This window comes from Hakea prostrata, chromosome 1 (genome assembly GCF_041222555.1).
Source record: "Hakea prostrata isolate BN-2017 chromosome 1, UWA_Hpros_2, whole genome shotgun sequence".
NCBI classification, from domain to species: Eukaryota; Viridiplantae; Streptophyta; class Magnoliopsida; order Proteales; family Proteaceae; genus Hakea; species Hakea prostrata.
In genome coordinates, this window is record NC_142600.1 from 36,373,496 (window position 1) to 36,385,038 (window position 11,543).

The 11,543-nt window shown below is 38.5% G+C and overlaps 1 protein-coding gene across 1 annotated transcript; it reads left to right on the top strand.

Moving 5' to 3' along the window:
• Positions 1-9,861: 9,861 nt before the first annotated feature.
• Positions 9,862-11,102, top strand: LOC149028876 (cinnamoyl-CoA reductase 1-like). The gene is made up of 4 exons (XM_089149370.1): positions 9,862-9,992; positions 10,082-10,236; positions 10,473-10,658; positions 10,746-11,102. Exons 1-4 carry the CDS (start codon positions 9,878-9,880, stop codon positions 11,100-11,102), a joined length of 813 nt encoding a protein of 270 aa, XP_089005496.1. The 5' UTR covers positions 9,862-9,877.
• Positions 11,103-11,543: the final 441 nt, after the last annotated feature.

Sequence of the window (11,543 nt, forward strand, 5' to 3'; positions counted from 1 at the left end):
CAGTGTTCTATTTATGGAAACTGAATCCTGATGAAGATCGGATTAGTTGATGGACTTGGAGTGCTCTCTATCATGGTTCGAAGGCATTTCTACCTATTAGGTAAGTCACTTGGTGTGTGTGCAAACCCCCTTTATATTTGGATTTGATCTGAGCCTTCAATTCCTTGTTTTGGACTTGCTGTTCTGATTGGTCGACCAATGGGTTCTGTCTTTGCTAATTAGGTCTTGCTTGCTCTATTTAAGTCCAATCTCGAGTCTACTTTGTATTTTCTGCCTCCAAACTCTTTGGAACGAACCAAAGACCTCTGCAAGTCATCTCCCTTGCGTTCTTGGTGTTTATCTTGACGGATCTTCGTCAAAACTCGTGTTCTTACACAAAAATGTATGTCTACACTCTCTTCTTCTTCATCATCTTTGTTTTCTTTCCTTTTTGGGTTGAGACAGTAGAGGAGATGCTGCATTCTCTGTTGCAAACATCTCTGTACTTATCTTTCATGGTCTTCCTAAGGATTAATGGCTAAAGCAATGTTCTTAATCATGATCATTGCAAGCTTTTGAAGGAATCATGATCTAAATCATGATCTTGTCTTCGTTCATCTTTGATTTAAATTCTGATCTTCTCAGATCTATTTTATTGATCATATTAGTAGTCAATCGCTATGTTTTCTTTACATGATCCATAATCTATCAATCTCTAGTTATTTCTCCTTTATCATACCATGCTTTCTTCAAGAATCATGACTGATACATCTATGGTAAGTTTTGTTTCCTTATTTAGATCCATGTTCTTCAGTCTTAGATCTATTTTCTTGAAGATCTATGCATGCCTTTCATGATTTCTTTATCACAATCAATGATCCATCATCCTATTGTTCTTGTCTATGATTTGTACTTTGAATTCTTCAAGAACTATGATTGATCTAATCATGGTAACTTTTGTTTCCTAATTTGTAACTTGAAGACTTGATTCGATTAGTGTTTTGAAGTCCTCTATATACTAGGATGCTACCATTGTAGTTTACCCCTTGTTTGGTACCCTTTTGAACCACCAAATTCGGTTCTTTATTCTTAAAACTCTGATTTTGAAGGCCACTGTCTCTGTTGGTCGACTGAGACAGTAGACCAATCCAATTGACCAATGAGTACAGCAACTCCAGATTTGGTCTGTTTTGGATGTTTTGATATCTTTCCTTTTAGGGATCTTTCCTAATATGTTGTATACACTTTTTTAGGACCTTCTTCTCAAGTTTGTCAAGATCTTACTTGAATTCTTAAGATTCCTTTGCGAGTTATATGAGATAAGGATGGTTACTTCCTTAACAACATAAATTTTGTATCTTAGTTGCTATATTTGAATCTTGTCAGTTTGCTTCTTTAATTAGATGCTTGCAATGTTATACTACTGTTGTACTGTCTTGATATCAGTAGCATTACTTGTTTATATTAAATTGACTCATGTATGATTTACTTATCAGTTCTATACAAGTTGAATGTTATTATTGATTTCTTTCCATATATGAAGTTACAATATATGTGATGTTATGGATTGATGCTTGTGTATGCTTAAGTATGGTTTGGAAAGGGGAGGTGTCCTTTTGACACTTCTGTCCTTGGACTACTACGGGAATATTATGGGATGTTTCCGGAGATGCCCTTTGGACACCTTCCTAAACTATTGGATGACATATTTAGGATTGTCTAGTAGTTTTTGGCTAGGATGTCCCGTTATGTCAAACCCTAATCGGAGGGGTATTGAGACCGAATAACCCGTGGTAGCAATGGGGATTCATGGGCGCTCAAGACCGATAACCAATCCGTGAGAGGACAGGAATCACATTGTGGGGACCATTTATTGGTAGGGTTGCATATGGTTAGACTTAGGCTCACGGGCGCTTAAGACCGGTAACCAACCCGTGAGAGGACGTGAGAGCTTCCCGTTTACCATATGTGGATGACCTATAGGGTTGATGAGTTTGTAGTCAGGGACTATGAGGACTCTAGTGTGAAGGATACCGGAAAGGATCACCAGGGGCGAGAAATGGACGTATCTGGATCTGACTTGATGTAACTGAGTAGGAGACTTGCATTTGGCTAGGCTTTGACCCTAACATGCGCTAGTACTTAGACCAATGGTGATGTGAGAGAGTGGTAACCTATACCCCCAGCCATGGAATGTCCCAAGGGATGCCAGACCCACTACCAAAAGGCGTTGTGTGATGAGACCTTCCTAAAGAAGTACGGTGCTAGGACTTAAAGCATGTCTGCCAATACAGACCAGCATACATAGAGTTAGAATCATATTGCATCATGTGTTTCATATCATATAGCATTTTACTTTGCTTTGAAATCCTGCTATATATGATGTTATGGATTAACTGCCTTACTGAGTTTCATTGAAACTCATTCCTTTTGTACAATGTTTTGTTAGACTACTCTACAGGTTCTGAGTATCATGACTACTCATATGAAGAAGCGCAGGGAGAAGAGGCATATCTTCAGGAAGGTGATTGCGGTTACGACAATTACACTGAAGATTCCGCGGGTGGTTATGCTGCGTACGATGCTTAGTCCGACCATAGAGTGGAAGCGCCCTTGTGCCATTTTTGAGATTTATACTTATAGAGATGTTGTTTATAAGATTGAGAACAATTTAGTTACCTATTGTACCTGCTATTGGGATTAGATTTCATTCTGTTCCTTTTCTTTTAGAACTACTATTCCGCTGGTTGTAGAGTGGGATTCTGCCTCACTTTACTTTTTGATTTAGATACTCTGATTATCTTTCGTACTCTGATTATATACATGGTGTATTCTCTCCTTATTTAGATCTTTGGTTTATCTTTTGCACGTTGATTATTATTGTTCTTGATTATGTTATTGTCTATGTGGGAGGTTGATTACTCGATACTTGGTCTTCGGGGCTGTGGATCACACACTCGGGTATGCCAGGTAGGGTACCGGCTGGGTGGATGTGACGAAAGAGGTGCTCTATTACACTCTTTTGTACACTCTTTTTGTTCTTATTTCCCATTTATTGTGTTGCTGGATGGTTGAGTTGGTCAGGCTTTTAATACTTATGAGTTATTAATATAAGTGACTCAAATAGAGCTGATTGGAAGTCAACAATCCAGCTAGTCAATCCCATTTATTTGGGACAGGGCTTGTTGTCCTTCTTGTTGATGAAGATGATGATGATGATGATGATGATAAGAAATTAGTTTGAGTATTAAAGTCTATTTTGCGTGTTAGAATCTAAACTTTAATCTTATTTCTGGTTTATGCTAAGTGTTTGGTTCTGCTGTCAATATAATCTACAAAGAGTTGAAGCATTTTTAAATTGAATCAATCAAGAATTCATCATAAATTGATCCAAGCTTCATAACCTTAGAAATTTATTACTCTCTTAAGATATGTTGTCCTCTATATTTTAACTTTGGTTTCAATCTTAATGCATCAATGTCGCAGATTTGGTTCCTTAGAAAATCTGATTTTGCTTGGCTCTCTGGCTCTCGCAATCCCTGCATTTTTCAAAAGGAGGCATTTCTTCAGAGGTTTGCTTTTGGTCTAGGAGCAGAAGATAGTTAGCTCGGTTCTCCGACCCTTTCTCTTGCTCTCACTCATTGAATCTCAAGTAAGAATAGACTGGTTATGTGTTTGTTTTATTTCGATTAATGCTTTATGATGAAACCCTAATAATAGTTCCCAAAAATTCATACCCTAATAATAGTTCCCAAAAATTCATACAAGAATGCAAGAAATAACAAGATAACACTGGTTTCTATGGTGCCAGTCACCCCCCACACCTCACGGTGTTCCCTTAGCCTACGGCTGCTCACAAGACTCTCCAAATTTCGATTTTCTCTCTCTTACCTCTTTCCCTCTATTTATTATCTCAAATAACCCTAACTAACCCTCATTCTAGAAGGCCTCATCCCTAGGGTAACCCTAACTAACCCTCATCCCTAGGGTCCTAACACTACCGACCCCTTTGAAAATCACCTTGTCCCCAAGGTGATGGAATTGTTGAAGTTTAGTCGTATGATGGTGCCGCATAACCGTAGTAATTCAATATCATCCTCCCAGGCTGAATAACACACCCACTGCCCAAAATCAGACTTGGAGCGTTTTTTTTTTTTTTTTTTTTGCCTACAACGAAATTAATCCCCATCGCACCGTTGCATCTCAAGGAGCCTGCGTGCAGCTGTTGGAAGACGATGGATTTTCCTCAGTCGCTGCAGCTCCAACTTGCCGTCTCCCTTTCTATTCTGAAGTTCAGAGGTTGAAGACAATGGTTCCCCAACTTGTTGGTTCGGTTGGACCATTTTCTGGCAAGTTCTTGGTTCAGGCTTGGTTTGGGTTTTGGTTTTGACTCGTTTGAGTTATTTGGGTGTAAAGTAATGCTGAAAAGGCTTGGATTTTGGGTATACGAAATGGGCCAAGCCCATGAGTGATGATGAAAAGGAATAAGGTCCAAATACTTAAACAAGTTCTTGGGCTGATTGTTGGTTTGATTGTAGGGATTGGGTTTTGGGTTATGAAACTGTAATGGGCCCAAAATAATTCTATTGAATGGGCTAGAAATGAACACTAAAATCATGGGTTAACAAATATGGGTTGGATATTGAGTTAATGAAATACGATGGGCTGGGGATTAATGGAATGGGCTGGGCCCAAGGGGGTTTCTTAGGAAAACGTACGACCCAATCTTTGAACTTGGATCTCTTGGGCTCTAAATCTGATTCTAAGCATACCTGAATTGGGCCCGAATTAGAAGCTCCTTGGCCCTTAATGTTTGAACCAAACTGATTGACCGGTTTGGGTTGAGCTGAACCAACCTCAAAAACCCTAAAACTCCACCGTCTTCTTCCTTTCATGGGAATAGAATTTTCGGCCGCCTACAACTTGTCGTCGATTGTACCTGGCCTCCTTCTATGCTTCTTCATTTCACTGCATCTCGATTTTATAGTAGAATATTGCTCCTCCACTCTGGTCCGGTAGGTATCTTCACTCAATCCTATCTTCATCTTTTTGCTCCACGTTTGGTGATGCGTGACTTTCGTAGCCGGCAGTACTTCATCCTTCATTAGATACTTCTCAACCTGGTTGTTGTATATCTCCAAATTTGATGTCGGTTGTCTCCCGTCGCCAAACTCACACCTCAAGGCTTCTTTGAATCCCGTCCAAGAAAATGCCGTCAAATTCTTATGATAGATCCAATCAAGTGCCTCTCCTTCTAGATGTTGGATCGCTACCCCCAACCACTGCTCTTCCTCGATCTGGTTCTCCTAGCAGAAGAGAAGGACCTCTAAAATCCATCTCTGAACTCCTCCTTCACCAGAAAACGAAGGCAGTGCCATCACCTCCCTGGATCGTTACAGCTCTGATGCCAATTGATGAAACCCTAATAATAGTTCCCAAAAATTCATACAAGAATGCAAGAAATAACAAGATAACACTGGTTTCTATGGTGCCAGTCAACCCCCACACCTCACGGTGTTCCCTCAGCCTACGGCTGCCCACAAGACTCTCCAAATTTCAATTTTCTCTCTCTTCCCTCTTTCCCTCTATTTATTATCTCAAATAACCCTAACTAACCCTCATTCCAAAAGGCCTCATCCTAGGGTAACCCTAACTAACCCTCATTCCACAAGGCCTCATCCCTAGGGTAACCCTAACTAACCCTCATTCCACAAGGCCTCATCCCTAGGGTCCTAACACTCTATTTTGAGGGATGTTATGTGTTTGTTTTATTTCAATTAATTCGATGTAACCAAAGAAGTGTTTACCATTGATTTCCTTTTCAGTTTTGTGATTAATGAAGTTATACCTCTCTCTCTCTCTTTCAGGAGTGCCCTTTAAATCCATATAAACTCAAGCCTGCATTATGTGTTTACTTGTATATTTTTGTTTAGTGTACAACTAATACTCGTTGAGCTGCATTTACATTCAAACTTTTGGTGTAGTGATAATCATCATGTTATCTTTTTTTTTTTTTTTTTTTTTTTTTTTTTTTTAATTTATTTTCGTTATTTGGTCTCTTTGGGTCTTCCAATCTCATTTTTACTGTTTTTGTTTGGCAATGTGCTCTGCAACACCTCCTTTTGTTTAATACTACTTAATTAATCATTACTTTTTATCTTTTGCAGTAATGGGTTGCTGTCCATGTGGTAGAATTATGCTTGTTCCACCTTCTCTTTAATCCCTCCTGCCATGCCCTGTCGTGTGGACCCAATCAAGATAAGGATCTGCCATTGATGAATTCTATGCTTTGTGAATAGCTGAAAAAAATAAAAGCAGAGACTACTGCGTTCTGCCGCTTCCGCTTCTACTCGTCATAACTTCACTTGATTATGTCCTTCATGAGGCGAGGCTCAATGCTTCTGTATATTATCTTCCGTCTTGCATCTTGGGGTTTGTTCTACTGGTTGGACCATTCTATCTACATAGGGAGTAAGTCTCTTAACATTCTTTGTCACTTGGTGGCTCATTCTCCTCTATTCCTTTGAAACAGTCTAATTAGACTTTCAAGAATTTGGATGATGAAGAAAGCTGAAATTGATCCCACAACAATAACAATAATGGGTGTTAAGCTTGGGAAGCTAAATCTATAATTTGAAGACTCAACTGACACTGCCGCAAGAATCCATCACACTGACCAATTTTGGTAAGTATACAGAATTGCAAATATGTAGATTATCAAACACATGGGAAAGCTAAACCTTTCCTATTTTTAATTGGTTTTGTTGTATTTCAAATAGTTGGTTGGACAAGGCTGCAATTGTAGACAAAAAGGACTATGGGAGCAATGGTTCAATGATTCAAAACAGATGGAATCTTTGTTCAGTGACAAAAGTAGAGGAGGTGAAGATGATGGTTAGACTATTGCCAATTTGGGCTTCCACAATTTATTTCTGGTGCATACATTGGCAGGTGCTTACCTTCCTTGTGCAACAAGCTTCAACAGTGGACAGCTCAATTGGAAGTATATTCTCTTGTAATTCGTAAGACCTGTTCTAAGGTGTTTTTAAGCTATTCCAACCTGCTGTGACTGAGTTTCAGATTTGAAACAAGTTGATGTTTGAAGTTCAGATTCAAAAATTGGAGTCCTAGGTAAACTAGGATTAGGTTAGGGTTTGGGGAAGTGGCTTTTGGGGTTTCAGCTAGTGACGGAAGAAGGATCAGGTTGCTGGTTATGCTTCACAGAACTGATTCTATCACTATCTTTTCAACTATAATGGATCTAATTGATTAGAAACTAATAAAATCAGATTTCTGGAAAATTAGAATTTTCTAGAGAATCTCAAGGTTGAAGAAGACTTGCTGAAAATTTGATATTAGGGAAAACAAGGTGGAATGGGGCAATTGACTTGGAGTTTCTGTTATATGGCTAGGTACAACTCTAGGGAAGGAGACAAGGGTTAAAGAAGGGCTGGTGACATGGGCTTAATCAAGGAGAGGTGTTGCTGCTTGCGCAGAAACAAAGGAGGAAGAGGAGACCTATGATTGATGAGGGAGAGGGGCTGGAGTTGCAGAATCAGGAAGGGAAGGTGCTAGGGTGAATTTCGACTAGGTTGGGGTTGATTTAGGTAAGAAGGAAAGGGCTGGGGATTGCTATGGTTGAAGTGGGAGGGAATGGGAAGGCTGCAGAGAGGATAGGTGGGGTGGGGATTATATGTAATATCAATTGTTGGTCGACCTAGCTATAGGCTTTAGATTAATAATTTTGTTGGCTCTTCTTACTAACAATATATAAATTGCTCTAGGGTTCTTTCTTCCCCAAATGTTGCATGCCCATGGGTGGTACAAACATGGTTTTTTATTGAACTGAATTTTAGGATACATACTTGGACTGAATTTTTTTTATTTAGATAGTGCAATTGGCTGTTTTTTATTTGACAAATTTCTTTCTTGTTCTTCTTCTTAGGCTCACATTCCAGAAGGAAGTAATTTTTATTTCCAAAAGTTCTTAAAAAGAGCTTTGGATGACGACTTTCACGTGGTGGTTGGTATGAGGTACCTTTTGAGAAACAAAATCCACTCTCTGGTGATATATACATGGGATCCATATGTGTTTATCTTACTAGGCTTTAAACCCTTTGATTGTTTTTCAGCCCTTGGGTTTAGACTTTTGATGTATGTTTCATGTTCTTCAACGCACATGGTAATAGCTATACATTGTTTCTATGCTAAAGCATTTCTGTTTTCACATTTATAAACCAATCAAAACCTAAATTCCGCTTTTTTTATGCAACAAAATGCAGGATGCTACAATTATTTCTAGCTACCCTTCATTCCTTTAGTGGTAAGCTATTTGATCCAAAAATATTCTCATTTTTTTGGAACAAAACTGGCGCTGTGGTAAGAACAACTTTCCAAGGGGCTCAAATATTTATTCATAATATGATTTTCTTCTTTTTATTTATAAATCATCTCTACATATATATAACATGTGTTCTTATTTGCAGGTTAGGAAGAAAGGAGTGCGACATTTAGAACGCCCAAGTGCCAAATTTGTGTCCTTTTTTACTTCTTCTCTTATTGGTGTTTAGATTAACAATGTAACATCAAGTAGAGTATTACATGTAGCTTTTGTATATTTGTATGCAAGTTGACTTGATTAATATTTATTGTATTTATTTTTCTTAAATTGTGTTTTTTGAATACTTTTAGTTTTCTTGAATTTTCTTTGTATTTTTGTATTTGTATTGTCTTTCAGGAATAAATGTAATTAAAGCAGATATCGGGTTTTTTTATTTATTTATTTTTTATTTTGTTTTATTTAAAATCAACCTAATTGGTGGCGGTAAAACGACACAATTGGTGGCGGTTTTTCATTTACCACCACTAAATAGGCTTAGTTCATATACCGCAAACACAATTACTGGCGATATTCTCCGCCGGCGTATATATATGATTAGTGACAGTTTAACTATTTGCACATTACACGCATGGTACTGAAAACCGCCACCATTAAATGGCTGTGGCACATTTCGTGGCGGATTTGTAACAGTTTAGAAAACCGCCACCAAATAAATGGTGGCAGTTTTTTGGCACTTTTAATGGCGGAAAAAACCACCACTAAATGTGATTTTTTTTGAAGTGTAGCTTGCAGGAAAGGAAATTCAGAAGAAAGAATAGAATTTTAGAAGATACAAGGCTGGGGAAGAAGAAGATGAAAAGAGAGAGAGAGAGGAGATTGAGAATAATATTCTTCGTTACCTTCCAATCACTTGCCCTCTTACATTTATAGCTAGGACTACCTCCTTACTGATATGATCATACTAACCTCTAATATTCCTAATCGTGACCTACTTTCCAATTCGAAACTGAATAGTCTCACAACTATCCTTCTAATAGGCCCTGCCCTTAACAAGGATTAGAGCATATGATCTTAGGTTTGATTAAATTAAAAGGTCTATTTATATATTGGGAATGAAATAGATGCAAAACCGTTGGTTTTAGTTGGTATCTGACCAAACCGTGGGCGTTGTTGTCCCACACCCTGAATTGTATAAAGGGGAAGGCAAATTGACCTCTAACGGAATAAATAAATAAATAAATAAAAGTAATAAAGTAAAAAAAAACACGAGAAATTAAAAAACAAGTGAAGTTGACCACTCCTACAATCTAGCGTATTTCCCCTTCTTTCTCTTTCCAAATCGTATGTTATACTGTTATTTGGCACCGGAGGTTTCGTCCACCGGTTAGACCAAAAGCATAATCGTTGATTTCTAGCTAAACCGTGTGCGTTACTACGTCATTCAAATAATACGACAAATAGACAATAAACTATATAAACAGCATCAACACGTACCGTCCACCATATCTTCTATTCTTCTTCTACTTCTATTCCAGAAAAAAAAAATTAAGAACTACGATGGTTTGCAGCCAAATCGTGTGTGTTACTGGTGCAGGAGGCTTCATTGCTTCATGGGTTGTCAAGCTTCTCCTTGAAAGGGGTTATTTTGTCAAGGGAACACTTCGAGACCCAAGTAAGTTCACTTCTTCATAATCATATCTTTCTCTCTCTCTCAGAGTAAGAGAAGAGGAGCACAATTTCACATTATGTTTGTTGTGACAGATGACCCCAAGAACTTTCATTTGAAGATGCTGCCAGGGGCTAAGGAGAGATTAATTCTTTGTAAAGCTGACATTCTTGATTACGAGAGTATTCTTGATGCAATCAAAGGATGCACTGGAGTTTTCCACCTAGCCTGCCCAGTTGTGAACGATTCTGTAAGCACTCTTCTGAATTTACCCAACAATCTAGAAATTTTGCTTCTTAAAATATCCAAAAACAAAATTTCTATTTCACTGGTATAAAGCTAGAACATCCCTACTACCTCTGTAGTAGCCAAGTTTGCGTTCCATTTACAATCGTCTCTTGTTTTATTCTTAAAAAGGTTTTCTCAAAGATATTGTAGAAATTTTTTAAAATAATTTGAAAATGATGACATAAATTTTATTTGAAGGAACAAGTACTGGAGCCAGCAATCAGAGGAACCACAAATGTGATGAAAGCCGCAGCAAAAGCAAAAGTTAGTCGAGTGGTTTACACTTCTTCAATTGCAGTAATATACATGGTAGCCAACAGGGATTCCGACAAGGTCATGGATGAGACTTGCTGGAGCGATCCTAACTATGTGAAGAGCATTCCGGTAATTTAATTAAAAATGTTTCAACATATAGTTACATATATTATGACGAATTGATAATCATGGCATGGATTATTAATTGTGGAGTAGGACTGGTATGCTTATGGGAAGATGCTGGCAGAGCGAACAGCATGGGAGATGGCGAAGAAGACAGGGTTGGATCTGGTGAGCGTGATCCCTCCCTTGACAATTGGTCCACTGCTTCAACCTACTAAGAATGTTAGTTCAGCTCATATTCTTTATTTTCTGAATGGGAGGCACGAGAAGTTCTCAAATGCTATACAGGGTTATACTCATGTAAAGGATGTTGCCATGGCTCATATTCTTGTCTATGAGAACCCATCCGCATCTGGGCGCTACCTGTGCATCGGGAGTGTGCTTCATCGAGGAGACATTGCTGCCATGCTTCGTGACATGTTTCCCTGCTATCCCATTCCAACCGAGTAAGTAGAGATATCACCATCTTCATAGGAAGTTCATATGTTATGTTTGTATGAAGTTATACTCACACAATCTTGACATGGGTGAATGCAGGTGCTCAGATGAAGCGAGTCCAAGGGTGCAGCCATACAAGTTCTCAAACCAGAAGGTTAGGGATCTGGGCCTTGAGTTCACACCTGTGAAGGAAGCACTGTATGACACGGTGATAAGCTTGCAAGAGAAAGGTCTACTCACCTTATCACCCCAGCAACTGTCGTCACGTTTTGTTACGCTAGCCCAACCTTAATTGGCCATCCAATTAACCTGAAGTTGCCTTTTAACCACTATGCCTGTTGCAATAACGTTATGTGTGTGTGTTAATTGCATCTTAAATATAACATTACTTGTTCTGATCTCAAATCTCTGAGATCTTTTGCAAGGTTAATAATACCCATTGAAATATAAGTA

Coding starts and splice junctions, on each gene's coding strand:
- LOC149028876 (XM_089149370.1), top strand. CDS start 9,878: ATGGTTTGCAGCCAAATCGTGTGTGTTACTGGTGCAGGAGGCTTCATT. Junction 9,993..10,081: donor GGGAACACTTCGAGACCCAA/GTAAGTTCACTT, acceptor TTGTTGTGACAG/ATGACCCCAAGAACTTTCAT. Junction 10,237..10,472: donor GCCCAGTTGTGAACGATTCT/GTAAGCACTCTT, acceptor TTTTATTTGAAG/GAACAAGTACTGGAGCCAGC.